The sequence below is a fragment of the Sylvia atricapilla genome, chromosome 1, assembly GCF_009819655.1.
Source record: "Sylvia atricapilla isolate bSylAtr1 chromosome 1, bSylAtr1.pri, whole genome shotgun sequence".
Lineage (NCBI taxonomy): Eukaryota > Metazoa > Chordata > Aves > Passeriformes > Sylviidae > Sylvia > Sylvia atricapilla.
This window is the reverse complement of record NC_089140.1, coordinates 3,511,877-3,539,261: the sequence shown is the minus strand read 5'-3', so window position 1 is coordinate 3,539,261 and position 27,385 is coordinate 3,511,877. Positions and strand designations below refer to the sequence as shown.

At 40.1% G+C, this 27,385-nt stretch overlaps 1 protein-coding gene and 1 long non-coding RNA gene across 3 annotated transcripts in view; both read left to right on the top strand.

Moving 5' to 3' along the window:
* The window catches only part of LOC136358081 (uncharacterized), an 829,601-nt gene that overhangs the window by 769,836 nt on the left and 32,380 nt on the right, over nt 1-27,385 (top strand). The window lies entirely within an intron of this gene.
* On the top strand, nt 778-20,464 carry GHRHR (growth hormone releasing hormone receptor). Of its 2 annotated transcripts, XM_066313878.1 has the most exons (13): nt 778-1,128; nt 4,790-4,898; nt 5,441-5,548; nt 6,708-6,808; nt 9,447-9,544; nt 11,005-11,137; nt 12,573-12,726; nt 14,079-14,139; nt 14,245-14,314; nt 15,812-15,903; nt 16,385-16,514; nt 18,265-18,306; nt 20,198-20,464. In XM_066313878.1, the coding sequence occupies exons 1-13, from the start codon at nt 1,072-1,074 to the stop codon at nt 20,318-20,320; spliced, it is 1,278 nt and encodes a 425-aa protein (XP_066169975.1). In that variant the 5' UTR covers nt 778-1,071; the 3' UTR covers nt 20,321-20,464. The 2 variants fall into 2 exon arrangements, with proteins under 2 accessions (XP_066169975.1, XP_066169984.1); XM_066313887.1 differs by lacking the exon at nt 5,441-5,548.

Here is a 27,385-nt window from a genome sequence, read left to right as displayed (position 1 = left end):
CAATCCATGTAGAGAAGCAGACAGAAGATCCTTGAAATAACTGGAGAAAGATGAGCAAGGCTGATGGACAAAGAGCAGTGCCAGAGGTGGAAACAGGGTTGTAGGATGGACCACTGTGGGAAGTTGGGAGCTGGGGTTTATAAATTAGTTTAAGGAATGGCATAGTGTGAGAGCAGAAGAGCAGAGAGCAATATTTGAAAGGGATTTCATGTCTTGAGTCTCTGATCCTGCCATGGGGACATTTGCCTAATGTTGATGGGGAATCTGGAATCCTTCAAGATGGTACAAACTGATGGACAAATGACATATTTTTTCCTTTAGCTCTGAGTGAGAATGAGTATTTCTGGACGGGATTGACCTGGCCTGCCTTGAAGCTCAGGAGGAGGTGAATGAGCTGAGTGTTTGTATTTAGAGACTTCGAGTAAATGACTTCACTCATTGACATTCAGACACTGAACTTTCAGAAGTCTGAAGCAAACTGGGAAGAATCCTCTGTGAATTTTGCCTTCAACTCAATTCCCAAACAGGTACAAAGCAAAATCAGCGTTCATAAATTTTTGGCCTGTCAGCAAAGAAATTTTGCATTTGAAAGTGTGGCACTGTGGTCATTACAATCCATAAAAACACCCAGATATACTGAACCCACACTAGGAAAAAGGTTTCGTTATAAAAAATTGACAATAACTGTAAGGAGAGTGTTTCTTTTATGCCAATCATGTGGATTTAATACGGGATTAGTTATATTTAGAGCTGTCCACCCTCTCTAAAACCATTTTGTGTAAAAAGAAAGAAATTAGTCTTGCCAGGAGGGTAGAAAATTCCCATGATCTTGGCATCAATCACTCAATTCCTCCAGTCCAGTCACTGAGCAAAGTCAAAAAGTGGCAAAGCTTAAACACAGAGTAGGGAATTGTTAATATTTATCCCCCACTTCACATCCCTGTTACGTCACTTCTGTGCAAAAAGATAAAAGCTTCAAATCGGCAGCTAAGAGGAGAAAGAGAAGTCAAAAAGCAGGTGAAAGATGCTAAGAGAGGCTGAAGAAGTGAAGTCTGGCTCTTGCTTTGGAACATGAACTCTTGTTCTTTATACCACTGTGCTCTGCACACCCTGAGTCTGGCAGTGCTTGTAAGTAATTGCATGGAAAAAAGAAAAAAAAAAAAAAAGCTTTTACTTCATTGTGTTTCAATAATTGTTCATTTCCTTGTGGGAGCAGATGGTCAGATATAGCTTTATTTTCAAACTTTTCTTATGAATCTCTTTTCTCTCTGTTTGCTTTGGATTCCAGTTAAACAAGGCAAGATGCAATGAAAAGTGTGAACAGCAGCAGAAGGGACCCACATTGTAGGATCTTTATATCGGTTTATTTTTCTTCTTTCTCATGACACACTCAGTAAAGAGAAACACATAATTGGCAGAAACCCTTGTTTTGTGTGTGTGTGTGGGCTTTGAAAGACAGTGACAAAGGATAAAAAAACTGGAGGAGGGCTGTTACACCAGAGGAGCTGAGTTTTGACAGAGTTTTCTTTCATTTCAGATTATGCAGGTTTTTTTGTTACAATTTCATCTGCCTTGGTGGTGGCATTGACATTATTTCGCATGTGAGCAGCTGAGGTGCTGCAGGTAACAAAAAAGTAGAACCTGCAGGGATGTTTGGGGCAGATTTAGAAAGATCCAAAGCCATTAAAGGGCTTGGAGAGCTTGGTGATATCTCACTTTGGATAGAGATTGGCAAACCAAGATCCAGGATGACGCCAGTATCAGGAAAGATTTGTGCAAATCTGGGGCAGGATATTATCTTTGCATTTGAGAATTATCACACGTTCAGCATCTTCCTTTTGTGATGCCACCTCTAAATCCTTTTTTCTTTCCTGGGACATTTCATAAGGGATAGCACAGCAGTTTGGGGGTTTTTGTCTTCACTGAGGAAAATAAACCACTGTGAAATGACTGAATGGACTTTTTACTGATGTGAAAACAGAGATTCCTTTATATCACCTTTGTGACAAATGCACTTCCCTGTAGTAGGATTGCTCTTAAGCAGAATATCAGGATTCAGTGCTAATGGTTAAAAATATAACTGAAGGTTTCTGTAACAACCTGCTTTATTTACCCAAGAGAAACAGAATTTTCTTCTACCAAGTTGGGTTGCTTGCTATATTATTATATACTGATCAAAATGAAGTCTACGTGTTGGTGTACAATGAAAATCTGGTGTGTGTTGCATATTAGTGGATAGATAAACAACCCTCATTTGAGTATAAAGTGGTGGGGGAACAGCCCTCTGCTTTTCTTGTTGGTGTAATTAGTTCATATGTTTTCTCTGGAAAACGTGAAGTCAGCTCCTGGTGAGGTTTGGAATTCTAAAGAGACTGACTGGGAGTCTGCTACAGGTAGTTAAGTGCTTTGGGGTGATAAATAAATATACCTAAAACACAACCTGGGAGTGAAATAAATCTTTTTAGTTTATTTAACCTGAGCTTCTGTCCTATCAGATTGGCACTGTCTGCTCAGGCAGTGCTGACTTGAAAATAAACTGTGACAGCAGCTCCTAAGGCCACCTTCCTTCTTCTTGAAGGAAGAGGCAACAATTTAAATACCTGGTACTTGATCAGCCTCATCTTTTTATTTGAGATACATGTGCTAGATAAAGTGTTCTCACAGTCTGCAAACTTAGAAAGTAAAAGGGGAAAAAAAGGCTTTCCTGGACTTTCCTGGACTGGTGAATGAGCCAAACAAACTTTGCTCTTGCCATGAACATTTCAGAGAGCAAAGAGAGTAGTTTTGACAGGCAAAATCTAGCAATCCTTTTTGCCAGGAGAAACAATTTAGAATAGTGCAAATGGGTGCATTTCCTCCTGCTGAGGTTTTTCTGGGCACTGTTCACTGAACCAAGAGAATGTCGTAAAGGGGATTTTCAGTAAATGGTTTGACTGTTTTTTTCTACTGACTAAGAGCTGCTTCTTGCAATAGCTGTCAAACACCGTGGTTAAGGAGTTTTCCTGCAGTCATTGTCCAGGGTGAGGACAAGGAGGGAAGGAATATGTGTTGGGATGCACAGAGGCATCAAGACAGCAAAGCTTTTCAAGACAGATGTGAATTTTTCTGCAATTCTGCCTGACATTGCATTTCTCAGTGAAGAGACATTGAGGGTGTCCCTAGAGCCCTTGATTTTACTGATTGAACCCCCCTGGTTTTATTATCTGGGTGATATCCCTGGGACATCCCACAGGTCAGATCTGCATCTCCTGGGGCAGGACAATGTCTGTGCTCTGCTCCATCCATCCACAGCCACTCTCCTCTCACACACACCAAGCTTTATTCAGCCTGGAGAAGGTGCCCTGATTTTCACTGCTGCCTTAAACTGCTCCATGGCACTGCAGTCTGCAAATCTGGCAGGAAAACCACATCCTCCTAAAAGTGCAGTAAATGGGAAGCAGATGATCTTGCAGGGCATACATATGGAGATAATGACATTTTTAACTACCAGGGCCCAAACCCCAGAAAAACAAATGCTGTGTAATTAATCCAGCAGCCTCCAGCAGCCTGAGAGCCTCAAATTTTTGGTGAATATGCAGTTCAAATGCTCTGCAGGCCAACGTGAGACATGGGCATTGACATGGAGGAGAAACACCAGCTTGTTGGAAAGGATACAATCTGCCCTCTGAATGAACTAAAAGCCAGAGAGTTGTTTTCCAAATTCCCTGAATATTAACCTTCTCTGGGTGGAAGAAAACTGAGCCATATGCCAGCCACCTGTTCACCATGCAAGTCTCATCCTGGGTTTATTTTTTGTTTTGTCTCCTTGTTTTTATGTCTGTATTCACACATGCAGAGCACACCAGCACTAGTGGCCAGGGCTAGAGGTAAAATCAGAATGTCTCTGATCACAGCTCATCTTTTGGGACTGGGGACAGTGGTTAAGGCTGGGCAAGGCACGTATTTTCTAATTTATGTGAATTAATCCTGTGCACTCCTGCCCAGTGGGTGCATCCTCAGTGGTCTGGGTGTGACAGCCTGGGTGTGACAGCCTGGGCAGACTTTATCCTTTGCTGCCCAAAGTCCTCTGGATGCCTTCAGATCCTGCTGTGGTTCCCATATAAGTCTGAATAAGGACTAAACAACTGAATGTTTCCTGCTATTAAAACCCTGGGTGTCACTTGTCTCCTTTACACCATCACACCAAACCAACAAATGCTTTGGTGCAGAATGCTTTTCTCTCCCCAATAAAGGAGTTTCGCCTCCCACCTTGTGAAAAGAAAGGCAGATGGCAGAAGGGAGAGAACAGATTCACTCCTTTTGGTGTGAGGAGCTCTTTCAGGAGACAGTTTTGCAGTAATTGTGATTTCATGATGGTGCTTCTTTGGAGGTTGGCAGGGGTTTGTCTGTGCACAGGTTTTGCAGCATTTCCTGCAGCCCTGAGCCTTTCACTGGTGAGAAAATGAGCCTGACCAGGTGCAATGTGCCAGATTTGACAGGGTCTAGCTAAAGTCAGGGTGTAAATGAACCCTGCATTCAAAGCCCTGGCAAAGAGATCTTTTATTATGAATGCAGCCAGAGGAATCTATAAACTTTTCAGTACAGAGCTGTAACTACCAGCTTGTGCAGAGACAGAGGCAGCCTTTGAATGGAAACCCTGAGCACTGTTCTATGTCCTTAAACCAGCCCTTAAACCTGTCCTAAACTATGTCCTTAAACCAGTTAGATACAAAAGTGGGTCTGGACTTAATGCCTGATGAGATCCCATGAACCCCTTCTAACAAATCCCCCGAAACTCTTCTCCCTGCAGGTTGCTGGAAACGTCCACCCCGAATGTGATTTTATGGCAGAGCTGAAGAAAAAGGAGGCTGAATGTCTGGAGACCCCACAAGAGCATGGGAATGCAACAACATCACCAGGTGTCCATCCCTGTGGGGGAGAGAGAGGGAGGGAGAGGGTCAGGACATGGCCAGGCTGCCAAAGCACATGAGGGTTTTATTTATGGCTCCACGTGCTGTCAGCTCTTCTTCCATCTACTCCCATTCCTCCCCATCCTTTTTCTTCCACAGTCCTTCACACTCAAACATGGACAGCCAGTTTATCAGAGTGAATCCTTGTGCCCTTGTCCAATTCCTTGGCATCCCACTTGCTTGTTTGTGAGGGTGTGTTGATCTTTAAAAATAGGGCAACCCCTGAACAATTACAGTGATCTGGTCTTTCTTCCAGCATCACTCTTCATTTATTGCATTCTGTCTGAAAACTCACCTCAGTCTAACACAGGGGTCTAACTAAAGCAGATTAAATAGCACTCTGGGGGTGTTTATTTCTCATAATAAAAACTGTGGCTAAACTATTTTTGTAAGATATGGAAGGGGTGGAGAGGCAAAGTTTAAAAAGGTTTGGGGTTTTATTTTGCTCAAATTTAACCATGCTTAAAAATATATTTCTCCTTCTGTCTGAGGTTGCAAGAGAAGTTGGGACAAATTGCTGTGCTGGCCAGAGGCAGATGCTGGAGACATTCTTGCCTTACCATGTCCAAACATCCTCTTTCACTTCATGAAGGAGCCAGGTGATGTCCTACCATGGCTACTCCTGATGTGTGTCTGGCAAGAGCATTTCTAAAAAGGGAGGGTGAAGACAGAGCATTTCATGCTCCCATGAGTTGGATCAGAGAAGTATTGCAAAGATTTTAGGAGAATCTGAGGGACCTTAGCAGTCCTTCTCATATTTTAAGGATTATGCATAGCTGGATTTCATTTCCATGGTCTCTGTTGAGGCCCTGGATCAAAAATACCCTGAGGTACAAGGAGTGATTGCACTGGTTTCCACGTGCTTTGGGATCAGTTGGTTGTGTGAATTGCCTACAAAGCTCATCTGGAGGCTGTCTAGGTCACAACTTAAGCTTGGGGTTCCTTGAGATTTATGCTGTGCTTCTTGTGGGATGAAATGAAAGGCAGAGGAATGAACAACGTGATTGCTCTTTAAGACCAAGGTTGGAGATGCAAAACAGAATTTGGGCCTTGGAGCAGCACATGTGTTGCAAAACTGCAAACCTTTGTGCCTGCTTCCTCTCTGGGTGAGTAACAAACTGTGAGCCCACGAGGAGCAAACCAGCTTCCAGGAAAGACCTGGATTTGGCAGCTCCACAAGAAAAAGAAACTGCAAAGCCCAAGCTCTGCCACATCCAACACATGCTGGTTATAAAGGAGGGATAAGGAAAATCCCTTTCATCTGTGCAGATTCATTTCCTGCCCTGGGATTCTCGACTTCTCCTTCATCTGACTCATAAATCTTTTTTTATGGAAGCCTGCTGTCCTGGTGGAAGGGGCTTATCCCAGCTTCTGATCTGCTGGGGAAGAGTGAGCCCCAGGGGAGGTGGGGATAAGGGATGTGGTAGAAGAGTGAGTGCTGTGCAGAGCAAAAAATTATGAAGCAGTGCGTATCAGTCTTTACAATGTACCTGATATAATTCCTTCCTTAGTCCTTCCCACCTCTACCCCTGTCACCTTTGTTCTCTTCCTTCTTCACATTGTTTGTCTATAAATGAAATACAAAGTTTTGTGTCTGATGACCTGACTGTGCACAGGAAAATTGTTCTACCAACACTGTGAGATGCTAATGATCCTCTTCTCCTGGTACAACTTTGTACCAGCCAGAGATCTTCTCCAGGTTTTTATTTTTCATATTATTTGCCGCTTCTTTGAGAAAATAAAATGCTTCTTTTTCAGCTGGGATGATAAAAAGAAACTGCACAAAAAAAGGCTGGTCTGACCCATTCCCTCCCTACCATGTGGCCTGTCCAGTAGAAGATGAGATTCCTCTTGAAGAAGTAAGTTTAATTACAGAAATATATGTGAGTGATGTGCTGATGTTATAGGATTCCTTTCTATTCCTGAAGGCCACCACAGAGGGAAACTCAGAAGAAGCTGACATTTCTTTCTAAGTATGGGATATAATTCTAATTTTTACTCTGGCCATCTATTTTGTAAGATAATTAAGAATGTTTTATTATTAATGTATAAGAATAATAAAACCAGCTGCAAATTCACAATTGAAACAGACACAGATATATCACAAAATGTTCATAAAATTTATATGAAGATATTTCAGTTGTATCAGTCAATAAGATGAATTTGTAGTATCACAGAAAGTGTCTGGAAAACGTGCTATGAAAAGACCACTGTTCCAAATTTAGCAATATCTAAGGACAAGAGGAGTTTTGGGTGTCTCATGCTGATTGAAATATCTATTTCAAAAATGAAAAATTGAAGTCCCCAAATCTCTGTATTCTCTGTAATGCAGATCAGAATTTGACATATTTCTTCAGCCAGATTTTCACTGTTGGTGATATATCAAGGTTACATGCCCAGGGACCATGTAATGCTCGACCCTTAGTTAATAAAGATATAAACATAGTTCATATCAACATGGAGAGATTTTGCACAGGGTGTCCAGAGAAGCTGTGGCTGCCCCTGGATCCCTGAAAGCATCCAAGGCCAGACTGGGTGGGACTTAGAGCCACTTGGGATAGTGGAAATTATCCCTACCCATGGCAGGGGGTGGCACTGGGTGTTCTTTAAGACCCCTTCCAACCAATTCTGTGATGATTCTATTATTTTACCAAGAGGAAAATCCTCAGGTGTAGGTTTATCCACTTTAAGAGTTGATAATTTTCTGTTTTACACGTCTGATTTGTTGCCAGCTATGGTTCAGTCCAGCACAGTTTTGATGTTTCTCATGGAGTGGTGCATCCAGACTTCTTGGCAAGCTTTGGAGCTCTGAGGTACTTCTGTGAGCTCTGGCTGGAATTATGCACAGTCAGGGATTTTGGTAATCATATACAACTCACAGTTCATCCACAACATGAAAAAAAAGCCCATTATGCCTGATTTTCACCCCATTTAGCTTCATCAATCTCAAAAAAACACTGTGAAAGTTGGAGCTAATCTCCTCACTGTGGATCTGTATCAGTGCTTTGGTCAGGAACACGTGGGAATTTTCCAGGGACAATTCTTGGCTGCTCCCACTTAGTGCATTCACACTGAGGGATGCTCTCAGAAAGGCTAACCTGGTTTCTTGTGGATAAAACTGAGCTGGAAGGCAAATTCAGGGTGCACCTACTGTGGTCTGACCTGTGATAACAGTCCAACCCATTGGATTAGACGGTGGATAATCATAAATCTGCACACAGGGATGCAAAATTCTTGGCACTAAAGGTTTCACTCCATTATCCAGGAGCTGGAAGTAGATGATATTTAAAGTCCTTTCCAACCTATACCAATCAAGTATTTATGATTCTATGGCCAGCTCTTTCTAAGGTAGGTGCAGTGTTAGATCCTTTTCATTGAAATTTTACAGAAACCAATAAGGTCTCTTTTTCCCAAAGGCTTGAATTGTCTTCTGAGAGTGTTTTCCTTCATTAATTATAAAATAAAAAGGATGAGAAAACACCAGGATTGTATAAATAATTAAACAGATCAGCACTGTGCCCGTGTTCTTCTCATTCTACCACAGCCTCATATTTAGGCAGCTAATTTTTAAGCACCTAAATAAATTAAATAAACCCTTCTCGATGTCAGTCTTATAATGCCTAAAGTTCCACTTAAGGCTCAAAATGAGCAATTCCCTTTTCCCAAGTGAGCTGGAGGAGTGCACTGCACAGCTGTGCAGATTTTAGGTTATAAAAGCTTTGAAATGGGACCCAAGAGACAGACCATGTTAGGCTGGAGTTAGATGTGCAGCCTAGAGCTTATTCATTCTGTCTTCTGCTTTCATCAGTGATTGCTGAAGTCAACTTATCCTCACTCAGGGATCGTGTCTGATGGAGGAGCCACTTAATTTCAGATGGATTTTGACTGGCATTCCAACTGAGCAGCAGTTGAGTTTGGCAGCAAGAAAAACAGAGGAAAAAAACCAACCCCAGAAAAAAAACCCCAAAAAACCAAAAAACAACAATCCTCCACAACACAATAAAAATTGAAAGGAGGAATAGAAACAGCAAAAATGGAAGTAAGGAAGCAAAGAGTAGGAAAGTGGAGAAAAATAGAGAAAGGCTGACAGAATTCTGTGGTTATCATGCTGCCACCAGCCTTGGCCTGCTACTGCTGGGGAGAAAAACGTGGTATAAAATACAGCACTTATAAAAAATTGCTTAAGATTTTTAACAATGCCCTTTTGAAAGACTGGCACAGGTTTTTATGTTTTTATGAGTGGGCTTCAAATTACCCTGATCAATACATATTTCAGCATCAGATTGGGCTGTATCCACACAACTGTGGAATGGGACTACACAAAAGAAACAAAATGAGGGATTCAAGTTGAATTTTGCTGAGGGATTCAAAGAGGGGAAAGAAATGCAGTCAGGGATGTCAACAGAATGGAAGCACCAAGCAAAGCAAAATTGACAGAGTCAGTGAAAAAGCTGTCATTTAACGAGTTGTGTGACAAATTGTTCTCTTCTTTTATAGCAATCCTACTTTTCTACTATAAAGGTCATCTACACAGTGGGCTACAGCGTGTCCATCACCTCCCTCACCATTGCAGTGACAGTTCTCATTGCATTCAGGTAAAGGTGTCCTCTCACCTCGAGTCTTTTCGCAGTTCTTAATTTCTCACACGGTAGAAGACAATATTTGACAAAACAAAATAGTATAAATAGAAAGTCAGGTGAATAAAAATAAAAATAAAATAAAAATAAAAAGTTCCAGCCATGTTGGTTAAATAATATAAAACTGAAGCTGGAAATTAAAAGGCAGGAGAAATGGCCAGGAATAAGAAGATTCAGATCTGGGAAATAAAACCTGGCTGCCTAAAATTCAGCAACTCATTTCAATCCTGAAGAACCAACAGAAAAATTTACTTGCTTTAGGCTGGAATGAAGATTTTTTTCATAAACTATGTGTGCCTGCCAGTTATGCCTCCAAGAAATTTTTAATAAAAAAATACACAAAGGACTTGATTCTGAATGAATGTTTCTATGACATTGTATAGATTACCATTGAAAAATTTATCACTAAAGACATGTTTTAAAGTCAGTCCCAGATTTTGGTCACATTTGATGAGAATTCTTTCTTACTGAGTTATCCATCAATTAGGTACTTTCAGGTCTAATTTAGAGTATTTAAAGTATTTTATCATTTAATACAGACTTAATGTTTGTCACCACGTGGGATTTCTTTTATTAATCTTTGTTTATTTCATGTATTTCTGTGAGGCAAAAAAAAAAAAAAAAAAAAGAAAAGAAAAAAAGGCAGGAGTTTTACTATTATGCTGTGAGAATCAGGATTCTCTAGGGAAAGTTTCTTGACCTCTGCTGGTTCCTAGTTCATGTCTGGAAGCCACCAGATATGTTTATTGACATCCACTCTGACCTCAGGAAAACAAACCAGCCCAAATGAAGGAAAAGAAAGAAACAATGGACATAAGGAGACGAAGTAATAGGGAGGAAAAAGTCATAATTAACAATGGGCTTGACATTTGAGGTCAGCAATAAAATTCTGCACACTCTAGGTGAACTTTAAGATTAGGTGACCCTCCAATTACTGGATCTGGATGGAATTCAGTTTTTAGTGGAACTTTCTGATCATTAACTGAAGCCTTCATCTCCAAATGCAAACATGAAGCTGCATAACCCCCTCAAAAATCTGTATTTAATAACAGTAAAAATTTAATCTTAGTTAACTGGGAATTCAAGGTAGATGTGTAAACTGAATTTAAAGTAGATGTGCCAAGCTGCCTTAAAGCTTTTCTGTGCTTTTGCTTAATTCATCAAAATAACTTTGGCAAAGTGAAGAAAAAAAAACCCCTATAATTCTGGTCAACAAAGAGATTAAGATGTAGACTGTGGCTGATTTGCTTCACATGAGGAAGTTTTCTGCCTCTCTCTGAAAGAGCTCGTGGATCAAAATGTTCTTCCCAAATGTGTCTGGAAGTACCTGAGATAAAACAAGGCCTCATTGTTTATTTTAATTACTGAGGCACAAGTAAGGTAATCACCTCAGTGGGACCTCTCTTCTTTTCTTCCAGGAGGCTTCGCTGTCCCAGGAATTATATCCATGTACAGCTCTTTTGTACCTTCATCCTAAAGGCTATTGCCATTTTCATTAAGGATGCTGTCCTTTTCCAGGAGGAAGGCATTGATCACTGCAGCTTCTCCACAGTAAGCACATGAAAAGCAGGATCTTGTGGTATTTGATGTATTTTATGGACCATTTATTCATGGTTTCACTTTTCATGCCTCTTTTTTACTACTTATTGTTCGGTTGTTTTTTTTTTTTTTCCTTCTAACATGGTAATGAAAATTACATAATTCTTTTGTTCAGTACATTTCACTTCCATAAATGTGTACATTGTGCCCTCCTATGCTCTTAAAACATCATTTTATGATGTTGAAGTACTTTAAATGAAATTTGGACTTCCATATCACAACAAAGTAGTATCATTACACTGTTATGTTTCAATAATCTCAAGCTTAAAATTTAAAATCTCTCTGTACATCAAAGAACAACTTTTAAAGCTCATTCTTCTGGAAATGCTGGATTTCCTGTTCTGGTTGGAAGCTCTGATCTGTAAACCACAAAGCACTCACAGTACGAGGCAGTGAACTCAGCATTCATCCAGCCCCAGAGCTTGGCAAGGTGGCAATGGTTTTCAAGCAGAGGTTTATGGGATGGTTCTGCATTTCTTACAGCCACACAGGATTTTAGAGCTGAGCATAAGGAGGAAAATGGGTCCTTGAACATTTATTCAAGGAGCATTTGACACTGAAGGTACACTCAAGGCAGTGTATTTGTGAGAGAACTCACACGCTTGGGAGCCCGAGTTACATTTCTAACACAGATTATAAAACAAAATGCAGTGGAGATTCCAAGGTGCTAGGATGGCAAAAGCCTTGCTACTCAGAAATCCATTTTGCATTAAAGCTCCTGTCAGGATTTTAAGAGAGACAGAACCACTGAGAGATGCTTTAAAGCATGATTTATTGCTCTTATCTTTTGCAGTCTCATAGAAGGGTGAGAACGCCTTCACCACATGTCAGAGGTTGGTACTCTGTGGTCAGCGATCCCAAGATCTCTATCTGTAAAGCCTTTTAAAGATTCATTAGCCAATAAACTACTGCCACAAAGTTTCTTACTGTTTTCACACCAATCACTGATATTTTGTTTTACATGTTTTGCCACAGCTTGGTTTTTCTTAACCAATCATATAATGACACACAAACCTACAGCACTACACCTTAAAACTTTTTGCTACCCTTGTGACTACATTTATATCTTAAATGTTAAACTCAAAAACTTCCCACTACATAGCTTGACATTTAAACTACAAATCCACATTCTTGCTTCTGGTCTCTAAACCTAGAAGACCCTTCCAAGGTCTCAGGTCAAACCCTGTATTCATTTCTGGGCCTGTAGGCACAAGGTTTTGAGAATTTTCTGTACCTGGATTTCCCCCAGCTCTCAGTTTAAACATCAGTTAATAGTGAGATCTTGCTCTTGGTAGAACTCAGCCAATATTACAGATGTCTACACAATGGTCAAATCAAAGAGATGCACCTCCAAGCAGTGAATAACTATGACTTTCCTGTTCCCCAGACTGAATGCAAGATCTCAGTGGTTTTCTGTCACTACTTCATGATGACCAACTTCATGTGGCTGCTGGTGGAGGCTCTCTACCTAAACTGCCTGCTGCTCTCATCCCTTTCTCATGGGAGAAGATATTTTTGGTGGCTGGTTCTCTTTGGCTGGGGTAGGTATGGATTTTACAGAAAATTAGTTAAAGGTAAGGTGTCAAAAGAGGCTGGAGAAGATAAGGCTTCACAGAGCAACTTCCAGCAGGTACAAGAAAGTTGGAGAAGGACTTTTCCCAAGGAATGGAGTGATGGAACATGGAAATTCTGTACTGTGAGGGTGGTGAGACCTTGGCACAGATTGCCCAGGGATGTTGTGGACTCCCCATGCCTGGAAGTGTTCAAGGCCAGGTTGGATGAAGATTTGAGCAACCTGGGACAGTGGAAGGTGTCCCTGTGGGTTGGAACCAGGTGATTTTTAGGGTGACTTCTTCCCCAGGCCGTTCTATGACTCTGTGACTCTGTGACTCTATGATTCCACGATTCCATGGTTTAGGATTCTGTGAGTCTATGATTCTACAACTCTGTGACTCTGTTAATCTAGGATTTTTTGATTCCATGATTCTATGATTCCATGATTTTTTGATTCTATGATTCCATGATTCCATGATTCCATGATCTATTCCCATTAAAAATACTGGATGTGAAACCAAATAAGTCCCTAACTTCAGCCTTGTTTCCATTTTATTTTTATGTGAATACTAGCGAGAAGCATTCAAGTCTTTTGCAGCAATAAAGCCCCTGTGAAAGGGGTGGAAAATCAAGTATATTTGAGAAGGCACAAGGTGACATCCAGTCTTAACCTCCTTCACCCCACTGAAAGCACGGCTGTCCTAAGGAGTTATCACAAACACCAGAGTTCAATGTGCCTTTGCTCTTGTTTGTGCAGAATAGTTACACAGCTGGGGAAAGGGAATTGTTTTTTCCTAGGCAGGAACTCTTTTATTCTTGATATTTCTCTAGCCCATCTTTTGCACTGAGCTATCACAGGAAAGAAGAATCTCTGTCCATTAAATAACAGGACGGGCGATGAAACAGCAACATCTCCCCTCTGATTTTGCTGTTGTCTGGAATAAATGGAAATGTTCAGACTTAGAAATCTGAAACCAAGTGGGTCCCCACAGAGAGTTGCTGCGGGAAGGAAAAAGCAGAGAACTCCTCTATGGCAGGTGAATGCACCTGGCCAGAGGAATTTTTTGTTGGTTCAGGGGGGGAAATCCATGCCTGTTGCCACCAAAAGTTAAGGTAGGCCTGACAACTCAGCAAACAAAATCACTTTTTGTGTTTTAGGGACTGCATTTAAAGCAGTTCCTGTTATGGGAACTGACCCCAAAAAAGATAATTCCAGCTCTCATAAATGAGTGATCTGTATCACTGAAGCAGAGTTTCAGTGGACAAAGCTTGGATTAATTATATTAATTTTAATAATATAAATTTTAAAATTTAATATATTTTTTAAAATTTTCTACAGGTTTTCCAACACTTTTCACCCTTATATGGATATTGACAAAATTCTACTTTGAAGACACAGCGTAAGTCATTGTTTTCCACATTATTCTCTAGTCTTGGGTTTTATTTTTAATTAATTGCAGTGATTACATGCATGTTTTTTTCTAAACTTGCTATCATGTTCACAGATGCTGGGATATTAATGAAGGCTCTCCTTATTGGTGGCTCATCAAAGGACCAATTATAATTTCTGTGGGGGTAGGTACTTCTGAGTTTGCTGATATTACTTAGAAATAAAAAAAGGCTTCTGTATTAAAATTGGGTTGCTTTTTGCTGAGTTGTAGGAAGAGGAATGGTGAATTTTTATTGTTAACTTCCTGTATCCAATGCAAACTAAAAACTTTGTCTTTCAAACAAATTAAAACTTTCCCAGAACTGTCAGTTTAGTTGAAATTAATAGTGAGTGGATTAAACCCTCCTTCTAATATTTGAAAACAAAATTTTAGCAATAGAGCCCAGACTCAGCCATAAATTTTTAATACCAAAACTTTCAAGGGCAATAGATTTCTGTTCAGAGCTGACAACTGAAAACAGCTCTTGAGCCTGGCATTCATTGAATAAACTAATGGGCTTTAAATGATTATCATAGATGATTACTGCCACAAATCATTAAACCCAAGTAGGGCTTGAGAAAGCAGTTAATGGATGACCTTAAGGCCAGCTATAAAAAACATTAATTTAATCGAAGGACAGATAAATGCAAATGAGGGATATGGAATCACAGAATGTTTTGGGCTGGAATGGACCTTAAAGCTGCACACAAACCATGTGAGTGAAGAATCTCAAGCTGAATTCTGGTCAGAGCTCTTTGTGTTTCAATAAAATATTTCATGTCCTTCTACCTGCTTTATTTCTTCTGCTGGGATGCACACTGAGCATCACTAATGGATGGAATGAGGTCAGACTTTCTGGTAAAATGAGGACATTCTTAGGCAAAGTTAAACCTTCAGCCTCACCTAAGGAAGAGCTGGTGTGTACAGACACTCAAAAAATGCGTGTGGAGAATCCCTCTGATAGTGGAAAACTGAGCAGCTTCACAGATTTTGCACAAAGCTGTGCCAAATGGCAATTGTGGAAGATTTGATTTGCAAGTTAGGGTTGACCCTAACTGCTTTGGAGTTGAGCTAATGCTCCTCAGAGGCTCCTTCAGAGCCAACAAAAGGAAATATGCACGTTTGGCAAGTCATTCCCCTGATTTAAACAAAATATCTACCTTGTGAAGAGGTGACCTGCCCCCAGCCCCACCTGAAGCTCTGTTAACTCTCCTGGATGGTTCTCCACTGGCTGCAAAGGCAGGCTGCGGTGATCAGCTCTGATGGAAATATCTCCTTGTAGAGGTATTTAGGCAGAAAAATTCTACTAATAATGCCCAGAGAGATCAGCCAGAATTTAATACAATATTAATCTCTGAGGAGAATCCAACTGATTTGAGCTACAAAAGGTAAGAGAAAGTCACACAAGCTATCAACTAAAATATTTTGCTGAACAAAGTGACATTCTCAAGTTTTCGTCTTCGGCCTTTTCTTCAATCATAAATACAATTTAGTGACCTTACATTGAAACTGTACAATTGCATTGTAAGTAAAATAATAATAATAATAAAAAAAAAACCCACCAGATTTTCACTGCAAAATTTTACATCAAAAAATAACCTTTTCTTTTTCTTCCCTCCCATCCCTCAAATGTTGTGAACAGGTCAATTTTGTCCTATTTATAAACATCATCAGAATTTTACTGAAAAAGCTAGACCCTAGACAAATCAACTTCAATAATTCTTCTCAGTACAGGTAATGTATGGGATAACTTTTAAAAAACCAATATTATATTAATATATTTCTAAACAGAGATGTATTTACTCAGTGTCACAGACAGGCTCATTTTAACTGGTATTAAATTTTAGAATTCCCAACCTTATCCCATTCCAAAGGAAATTAGTCAAAGGGTGAGATTCAAGTCACCTATTATTGATCAATGGGATGTGTTCAGATCAGCCCAGATGTCTGCCTTCCATTTAAAATCAATGAGGAGACAACAAAATCAATTGAATCAGCATTAAATCTGTTATTTAGTACAGGAAAAATCGCCCTCTATAGCTGTCTTTCTCTGTATGAGAACTGTAAAGGAAGCCAGCATATTTATTTCTATTTTATGTATTTTTATAAATATTAGTTTCTTTTTCACTTCTGTTCACTACTGTGCTACACTGAGTGCATTAGTTTTTACTCAGAAAATTAATATAACCTTATTTCTTCTTGTGTCCTGTGCCAGACGTCTCTCAAGGTCAACTCTGCTTCTAATTCCATTATTTGGAACCCATTACATTGTCTTCAACTTCCTCCCAGAATATTCCAGCCTGGGGGTTCGGCTTTACTTAGAACTCTGCATTGGGTCTTTTCAGGTAATTTTAATTCCAAATTCTCTGATTCTTTGTCACTTGTTTTTCTATTTTAGCCCTGTGTCCTCATGACAACAAGTATTGCCCCCAAAAAATCCTCAGATCCTGAAGCCAGTGTCTGCTCACAATGTTCCTGGTTCTTTGCTGAGTTAAAATGCCTGAAAAGGTGACAAATCCTACCTGGCTCTAGGCTGGCCTCCAGATTTTGCAAAAAACAAGGCCAAAATTTCAGATAAGTGTGTAAATTGGAAGAAGGGAACCAAATTCAAGTGTGGAAAATCTTCCTTTCAACCAATACTTGTCCACCTGCCTTCCCTAACTTCACAAACAAATTCAAGCTGCTTTGGGCTGATTTAAATCATCCAGAGGCAATCAAAGCTGTGGGTCCAGCCCCTTTGCTGATTCTTTGTCAAAGAACAAATTGATAATTAAACATAAACACCAAGCAGTGCCTGGGACACGTACCATCCCAAGGAATGCCACATCCCTTTCCCTCCTGCAGATATTGGATTGATGCCCCCCAGTGCTCTGGATTGGCACACAGGGCACAGACAGTTTGAGGAGCTCGATGCCAAAAAGAAAAACTCCTGCTCTGATGTCTCCTCCAGGTGGTTATGCTCCCTGAGATGTGAGCTGGTGTCCTGGTTCAGGGCAAATTTGGGAGGAAACTTCTGAATGGGGTTTCCTCTAGAAAGCAAAATTCAAGTGGCCTCTCCCCTAGCTGGTCCAGGAAAAAAAAAATCCTTAGAGAAAAGTGGAGAAAACTGTTTATTTAACAAGCAAAGAGCTCACAAGCACAAAAATGATAAACAATACCAAACAACAAAAGGATTCAGTGCTCTCAGTGCCATGGCCCAGGTTAGATTCCCAGTCAGGGAACCAGCCTGAGGAGTGTAGAACTCAATACCCAGCACAGACAGAACAGACAATTGGGGATACAAGCATCACAAAGTCACCCCAGGACAGGGGTGACCCGACTGGCAGGAGCCAATTTCCCTTTGCTTCCCTCCCATTCCCTGTGCTGCACCTCAAGCAGCAGCTGTGAGAATGCCACCAAACCTTCCCAGGGAACAGATCTCTCTCTGGGTGGTTCCAAAAATCCATAAGTTTGGTGCTTGTTTATTCCTCCTGAGGGTTGGATCCATTGTGTCAGTCCTGCACAACCAACCTTGTCCATTAACCCTGACCCTCTGTACAGGGAGAGGACCTTCACTGAGTTAATGAGTAATTTCATAGAATAAAAGGTTGAGGTGTTGAGGCAGGATCTGGTCATGTGGGTCTTTTGACATCCTAGGATTTCCTAGGGTTCAGAATCTTAACAAATATATTCCAGAGGCCAGAACTTGATCTCATCTGGTACTCTACAGACACAGAATTTTACTAGAAAGCTGTGCGAGCTGCACCCATGGATCTCCTCCTGCAGTCTCTGTTTTACTTTCTTCAGAGTGCATAAAGAATCAGCTGTCAGTGTGTTGGGCTGGAGAAGGGACCACACTTTCATAGTCACCAATTACATTTGTGAGTTCATAGCATGTGACTGATTTTGGTGAAACGCCACTAACCAGGTGTTGATCTTTAAAGCTGTTCAGCTTTATTGAAGATCCATAAATCATTTTTCAACTTCTAGCAGTCCTCCTACCTACAGTGATACTCACTAATTCACATATCACAACTCCACCATGAAGTCAGACAATGCCAGTGGCTTTTTCAAACTGTGTTAACCCTCAAGACTGTTTCTTCTGCTCTTTTTCAGGGGTTTATTGTGGCAGTTCTCTACTGTTTCCTGAACCAAGAGGTAAGGAAGATGTATATCAGATATATCTTTTACAACATTGCCTTCAGTGGCAAATATACAGTTAACAATCAGTTTCATGCAAACAGATAAACAAATCTTTCATTTTCTTGAGACTGTTACATGGGTAACAGTGTTGATGAATTTCATTTCAATTATCTTCATGGGAATGAAGCCATCTAGTGGAGAAAAGAACTTTTACAACTTTGCTATTCCATGAAGTATTTTTTTTATCCTTTCTGTACATTTTTGTCCTATAGAAGGGCTTGGAAAACCACTGCTAAGTCCAGATGTGAAACTACAACTTTCTTCAGTGATGAAGAGAGATCTCGATTTACTAAAGGTCTATGTTTAAACTGGAAAGAATTTAAATGCATATCTTTGCCCAATAGTGAAATATAATTTTTCAGTATTTTTAATAGTCTCATGAAGTATCTTAGTATTTCTTTATGCTGGTAAATCTGATTTTCTGTTTAGAACGTTTAAGTCAGAATTTTACTGTTGATAGGAGTCTTTCCTTTTAGCCTAGTGTCAAGGTCCATTTACACAGTCTAGATGTGGTAATAACGCATCTTAAAGGAATTATACAGAAAACACGAAAGATTACCCTCCATATTTTAATTTAGAATATGTTGAAACTCTGGAATTCTCCCTCATTTTCTGACTCCAGAGTAGCTGAGATTGCTCCTTTGGAGTATGACTGGGATTCAGTTTCAGAGTAACTCTGCTGGATTCTGCAGAAAAGGAGAATCCTGTTCTATGTATGCCCACCCTTGTCTCCAGAAAGGGCATCCTCTGGGGTATCAAAGGTGTGTTTGGGAGATGAATCCTGTCCCTGATCAGTCTAGACTCCCTGGGCTATATTGACTAAATCTTCATTTTCCAGTTTAAAGTCTAAGGCTGATTAAGTTTTCAAGCAGTATTTAATCACCTAGATGTGCCATGGTCCAAACTTCCTGAATTCTACCAGCAATTTCTGAGATATTAAATTAAATATTTTTAAATATATTAACATCCTTAGCATTTTGGTCGAGTTTATGGCCAGGAATTACTGGCTGCCCTAATGATGCTTGTGTTTAGATAAAATCTCTGTCATTAGTTTATTAATAACCCTAATCCCTTCTAACTACAGACCACAGCTTTGTATCCAGCTCGACTTCCCAGACACACAGAAATTCCCTTCCTATTAAACATCTGGGGAGGCACATTCCTAACAAGAGTCAGATGTGACAGGAGGTTTTAGTGGGTGGCCTGGACCCACTCCGTGCTCCTGTGAACACGCCAGTACACGATCCACAATGACACAGCTGTCAGCAGCACACAGCAAATGTCTCCTGACTGCTGCTGCCTTTCCCTTCATCATCTCAAATGGCAAAGCAGCATTTTTTTCCCAGCCACAAATGGGTGAATTCTGATTAAGAAACTTGCTGCTGATTATACTTTTCTAGAAGCAGATGGAACCAAGACAACTTCTCTTAGCAACTGAGGAAGAGCAGGCAATGTGGAGAAAATATTTTTAATTGTGTAGGCTACGTTGGTGAGATAGATAGTAGAATAAATATTCACAGGAATATTATTAAAAAAAAAAAAAAAAGAGAAGGTATATTAAAAAAGCTGATAAGGTATTTTACTAATGGAGAAAATGGTTTATAGTGCTAGAGACCTCAAGCTTAGTACTGATAGAACTTCAGGAGAAATTTTCATCAGTGCAGGAAGATGGCCATGCTGAGACAGGATTCTACTTCCCCCTATCAGCTGGAAAGGAAACTAACTTGGACAGAGATATCTAAAAAATTTATTCTTTTCTAGCCCCTCTTTCTGTCCTGCTTCTGTCCCATTGGTCTGCTCCCCAGCAGCATCCAGCCACAAAATATCCTTTTCTTTTGTTCCTGAGGTGCAAACGGAAATCGGCCGGAGGTGGCACGGGAAGAGATACGGAATTGTGCCAGTGTGGAGAAGGACCAGGTGGACTGTGCCATCCAGCTCTGGGGTGAAAATGACCACATCTGTGTGCTGAAAATGGCCTCAGGCTCTGGAGGGGAAAAAAACCCAACCAACCAAACAAAAACCAAACCAAAAACAACCAAAATTTTACCAAACATAACTATTTCAGTTTATCCTTAGCAAATTGGAGGAGGATTCACTTCTGCAAATCTGGCCATGGGGCTGTTTTGCAGGACAAGCATTGCCAGGACAGATTAAACCCTGACTGACTTTCTAAACATGAAATAACCTTCTCAGTAATAGCTCTGCACCACAGCAAACATAAAAATCACCGATTCTGGTTCCCTTCTACACTTTCACTTTCACAAAGTGATCATGAATGGACACCAGTAGTACCCTCTAGTGATACCACAGATGACCACCTCTGGAAAACAGAATTAAATTCTAATTCACTGGGAGCTGGGATTTATCCAGCTTCTTCAAGGTTTGTTCCATGCTTTGATTTTGCAGACATGGAAATAAGAAACCAAAAGTCTTGTTAAACGCCAACACAATGACTTAAAAAATTCTTTAATGTTGTCTTTTTACACCGTCTCTTTGAATCTTTCCGCTGCTGACGTTCACAACAAAATGCTCTCAGGTTCTGATGTTATTTTAGGAGTTACAGGTTAGAAAACTTCTGACAGCCAAGTAGCAGGGAAGGGAGTCTTTGGGAAGGCCAAGGCTCTGTATGATAATCATTAAGGAAATTCTTTGCAAGGAAATGAAAACAAAACGACAACTTTTGCACAGAAAGACAATGAGACCCCCAGGAGATGGACAGGGAGACCGCTGGGAATGCTGCTAAATATTTTCTTATGTGTGGCTGTTTTTTGCTCTCCAGTGTTGTAAAAGATTCAGAAGCTTGAAAATAAACTTGGATTCCCAGTGTTTGTACTTGAGCAGTTTTGTTCTGTTTTTGGGACCTTTTTCCACAGTGGTGATTGTAACCTGTAGATTAAAAGATTGATTAAACTTTTTGACGGGAACATCAGGGCTTGGAAAGGAGTGAAGAAAGCTAAGCTGTACCAGCCAGTGAGGATCAGTAACATCAATGCACTTTGCCTTGCTCATCTGAACATTTCAGTAAGCTGCCAAGTCTGACGAAAACCCAGAAATTTCCCTTTGCTGAATCCAGGTAATTACAGCTAACCTGAAGAAACATTGCTTCACCTGGTTTTTGTATAAAAGCTGACTGCCCAGGAGACATTTTCCTCTTCCAATTGAAAAAAAAAAAAAAAAAAGTAGTTTTTTTTCTTTTATTATTCTTCTACCTGTGAAAATTTCCACAACAGCTGGATTCAGACCTGAGGTTGGGAAAAGATGTTTATTTCCATTCCTGAAGTGACTCCTTGGAACACATTTTACAATGTGGAGCCCAAGATATTGCTTTTACTGGTTTCCTTCCATTATCCAGAAGAATTCCAGGTGATCTGGATGGAAAGAGAAAGGACTAGGAGAGAGAAGCTTTCACATGGCTTTCAGTGTCCCACAGCACCCAGCTCAGGTGGAAGAGTGGCATAACCAGGAAATATGGGTTCTTTCCTGGAGAGGAATATTTTTCAGCCTCACAAATATCATGGTCTCTCTCAGCTAAAATGGAGCCTGGGGTAATAACCCAGGAAAAAGAGATATATTTTACCCATCTCTTCCCATAAATGTTCAGATAGAAAATTTTTTGCAGTTGCTGCATTGCTGCTGGTGTAAAAATTGGAAAATTTACTGTGGACACCATTCTCTAAAAGAGTAAAACAAAAAACAATGAAAATCAAATAAAATTCCTCTTTCTGCTGAACAGATCAACCACTGTGGAGCTCAGCTGATTTCTGAGTGTGTGATGGCACTTTCTGCTGTCCCTGTCTCAAACAGTGTTTTAAAGTATCAGATTAGGACTCTTGTACGCCTTGACCATATCAAATGGATTTTCTGAATGGTAATTAGACCCTGAAATTCTGAAATGGGGTTTCCACGTTGACTCTGACTTTAAAAGGATGGGTTAGCAACAGATATGAAGGCACATGAACACAGGGACTTTTTAGGGCTCTTGTTCTCTACTTTTAGAGAAGTCTGGATTAAGGGATTGACCCCAAATCCTTCTGCATCAAAAATAGCTGGTCTGCCTAAATATTTTCCATTGGCTTTGTATCACCCATAACAGGCACAATTATTTGGCTGCATTCCAGTACCTGTGGCATCCATTGTCACCTAAATAGGTTATTACACACTCAGTCTTTGTCCTTCTCTAGTCATCTCAGCTTCTTCTAGCATGAAAAACAGCAGGAATCATAAAGATATATTTTTTTACCTTCCTGAAATAAACCCTAGCTACCATTCAGGGAATATATTTCTCAGGGATGGCTGAAACTGGGAACAGAAGTGGTTAAAATCATAAGGTATGACTCAAACTATTTAATTAGAGTATTAATATCAGTCATGACAAATCATGACATGGAGATTAAGATTGCATTACATTTTTACTAAATTCTATACTGAATATAACATGTTGAGTAGGATTCAAAAATTGAGCAATTCAGCTTTTCAGAATGGGAATTGCATTGAATTTAGATTATTTTTACTGGTCTTAACACGAGTTTTGGAACATGTGCACATTTATCACGTGAGATTAATTTTCTACACGTTCTTGTCTGTCACATGCAAGGTTTGATAACACAAGTATGAAAAGCATAAGCAGTAGAAACTCCTTAACCTTTGAAGAATAAATTCGGCTAAGTGTGATTTACTTTCACTTGAAGTAAGTCCAGAGCAACAAAAAACTGGGTTGAAGGTAGAAAATTATTCCTAGGGTGTGTAAATTGCTACAGGGCTTACAATGCAATGAGTAAAGACAGAAATAAAGAAGTGTTTCCAGACCTGGGGAACATGAGCTGATCTCACTGCAGGCTACCGAAGAGAAAAAAAAAAAAATCAGTTTTAAGTGTTAATTTTTAAGTTTCTGCCAGCTTAGGTACAAATTGAATCACTTGGTCTCTAGCTTAATGTTTTACCACAACTCATTTTATGATACTGGTTAACTTTTCTGCTCTTATCAGAACACCTGCCAGGTACCTAAAAATAAGCAATACCTTGCAATTAGTTATTTTTTAAAGGAAATATCCCTCCTTTTTTATGTGGGAGCACCTGATTAATTTATTCTACATTCACATTCAGGTGGCAATTCCGGTTGGTCTTTTTCCCACTAGTTTTGTCATTATTTTTTCATCTTCCCTCAGTCAGGCACTAACCTTTCCACACTGATTTTTTTTCTGTCTAGCTTAGTGGCTTTCGTGCTTCCCCACACAGTATAACTGTAAAGTTTAATGCCAAATTCTCTTCTACTAACAGTATATATTTTATATGAAGAAAATTAAACAGTGTATCCCATAACGGCTATCAGAGAACACTCCTGGTTCTTCTGTCTTTATCTGACATCAAGGAGAGGTCACTATTACTGTTTTTATATAATGAAATAATTTCAATTTTCAGTGAAGCAAGGACAGTTGCTCAATACTTTGTTTTATTTGAATTACAATTCAATACTCCTGTACAGTAAACCCTTAATACCTCTTCCAAAGGAAGCCCCACAGTGATGACACTGACCTTAGAGTGTGAGACTAGAAAAAACATTAAAAAATATCAAAAGTGGTCCAAGTGCCTTTTAGAATAATTACTTTGATAAAAAATTATCTTGGCAAAATTTGTTATCTGAACCAATCTAAGTCTGAAATCCTTCCATGAACCCAGATCTGCTGTGATGCCTGGAGCTCCCTGTAGGGAAAGGGAGATGTCACTGTCTGTCTGTAATGGGTTGGGAACAAGCCTGGAACATCCTTTAATGATGATGGTGCTGTTCCCTGCTGCTCAGGGAGAGCTCTGAAACTGAGATTAGCTCTGATAGCAAGAGACACAATCACATTTACACTAGCACTGTCTGGCTTGAATTGTGCTCTGTGTCTTGGGTTTTATAACCAAAAAAATGTTTATTCCATTCCATCTATTGAAACCTGGTCAGGGAGATTTTTTCCTTATCTATTGTAACTCCAGAAGGGAGGGGGTAACTGCCTTCTCTGATAACAAGCCAGATGTTAAAAATGGGTGGGGCATTGTTTCTTATCTCTGCTCAATGGAGCAGTGTTTCCTATCTCTGTTCACTGTCCCACTATCCCCATCGGGATATCTCCTGTTAATGGGCCATTAAAGCTCACCAATGACATCACACATTACATCACCCCATTGTGAGATGCTCCACCCAGGGAGGAGGAGCCCAAACCATCTTCACCTAGGTAAAAAGGAGCCACAAGTGTCACCAGACATCCAGTGTTCCCACGGGACTCCCAAAGGAAGACTGGACCCATCTCTGGACCCTTTTCTCCACAGGACCATCTCAGCTTCCAACAGGACCACATCTGCCACTCCAGGAGGGCTGACTTTGGACTGTTTCCAACACCCTGAACAACAAGGTGTCAGGTTGTATTTCTGACTCTTTCAGCGTTTTCTAGGATTTCTTGTTTGTTTGTTTGCTTGCTTATTCTTCTGTACTACAACAGTTGTATTTTTAATATCCCTAGTAAAGAACTGCTGTACCTATTCCCAAAATCTTTGCCTGACAGCCTTTTAATTGCTAATTTATAATAGTTTGGAAAAGAGGAGGAGAGAGGCTTGCATTCCAAGGGAGACACCAATCTTCCCTGGCAGATACCTGTCTATCTAAATCAAGACACTCTGGTATTATCAAATTAAGATGTTAATATGGTACTCTTCAGTCCTGCCATTATTGCTAAAGGACAAAGCCTTTTAATCAGACCCTGCCCACTGCAAAATCATCTGAATGATGGGGAAGTTTTTTGGTCAGTTGATATTGTTTTATGGTGCACGATGAGAATCTTGTATCCAAAGAGCTTAAAAAAAAAAAAAAAAAAGAATTGCAATTTATATGAATATTTCATGATCTTTGGGCTTGCAGAATATAATCTTGTTTAGCTGAATATAAAATACATCATGTTCATATTTTGTGACATAAATTAAATGACTGGAATGTTTATTTCTACTGTATTTTGCTTCAAATGCCATCAATTTTTAAATATATATTAAAATTTAACAGTATGACAAAATAATGTTAAAATATTGTTTGTAATTTCATGGACCAAGAGGATTTTCCTGTTATTTTGGATGTGATGGAACAAAACTGCTGTGTCAAATGGATGATAAATAACTTTCTTATAGAGAGAGGAACACGAAGAATTAATCTTTAATATTTTTAACGCAAATGTCTGCAATGGATATTTGTTTCTTTATTTCCATTATTACACTCAGCTAACTTTTCAGACCATTTTATCTGTGTGGTAGCTGGTCCTGTGCAGAGGTGGTCTATGGAAGGTGTCCCTGACCATGGAAGGAGATTGGAACTAAATGATCTTTAAGATCCTTTCCAACTCATTCCAGGATTCTGTGGTTCAGGACAAATTAAAACCACACCTTTAAACTGGGAGTGGGATTTATCTCCAGCTGTTTTAGCTAAATCAAGTTTAGGAAAAGATGAGAGGGTGAGGTAGTTCCTCTCCTTCCCTTCCTAAGCACAAGCTTTATTTTCAGAGCTTGGGTTTCCAACCAGAAAAAGCCCCAAGTTCCAGTGGATTAAGCCTACAGGAAATTGTAGAAACACCTGTTTTTGGTAATAGGGTTCATTTCTGATGATTTGAAGGGATTTTAGAAACTAAAGAAATACCCACACCTAATCCACTGAGTGCTTTAACAAGTTAAGGATTTTCTCCATCTCCTGACTGAACAGATAATGACAGTGAGTAAAACAGAACTCTGAGTCCAAATCAGCTTGATGGGAAAACAACTACCAGATATTCTGTTTATTCTGTCTTAATTGTGTTTTTTAGCCAGTGGGACCAACAGAGAAATCATTTTAATGGAAAATGAAAAATGTCAGGGCAGAAGTGAGAGGGTTTTTCCCTTGAAAATTTCCCTCACACCCTGCCCAACACTGAAAGCATTGCCAGACAGGCAAAGTCTAACTAGGTACAAGAGAAGGTTGGAGAAATTAATGGAAAATTTGGAAAATGCCAGAGTGACAAGTGGGAATCTGGGAAGCAGATCACATGGCTGCCCTAAGCTTCCCCTCTTCTCTGGGTGTGAGGTTTGACCATCATCACTGATGGACAGAACAAAGTAGTGTCAGAAAGTTCCAAAGTGAACTTCTGGCTGAAACATCTGTCCCCTTCCCTAGAAAAAAGTGCAGCTGTGTTGCAAAGAGCACACAGTAGACAACAAACTGGGGTTGGGGAACTGAAATTTCATCTGATTAATCTGAAAACAGCCCAATTTTCTTCAGTTTGAATGAAAATCTTTGTGTGGTTTTCCACAGAAGTAAGAGGGAGGGCACAAACTGCTCCAGAGAAGAGTGACAAGCTGATCTTTCCTCCCCTGTTTCCTGCCATTACAATGCAGATCTGCCCCAATTTCACTGTTTTTTAGGCTATTTTATTTTTTATGACTTTTTTCTCTGGTAAGGATGTGATTTATCCCACAGATCACAGATTGGTTCTCTGTGATTTGTGGTAGCTCTGTATTTATTTTAAAGACACATTCCTACTCCACTAGATGGCAGCCGGGACCTTCCCAGACCCCATCCCTCTGAAACAGGATTCTCCTTTTGCTGGATTCCCTCGGCACACACCAATTAAGATGTTCCACTCAGAGGGTGAATTGTCTCACTGCCTTTCCAGTGCCACCCTCAGCATCCCATACCAGTGAACTCCACCATCCATCCCACAGCCAGGATATCAAATCTTTCTTTCTCTTTGCTTCTTGTCCAGGTTGGACTTGATGATTTAGATGTCTTTTCCCATCCAGACAATTTTATGATTGTAAAAGCACCTGGAAGTCTCTCTGGAGGGTTATGCCACCTATTTACACTGGACATCCCTTGGTGGAGTGAGCCCTTGAGGCCAATGTGCCAAGCCTTGCACAGGTTGTCAGATTCCCAAGTATGGATTTGGGCATGGCTGCAGATCCTACTCATCCCTGAATAAAATCCAGAGTATCCTGGAGCACCCAGCACACAGCCTGGGAGCTGATTTCGAGGGCACTGGTG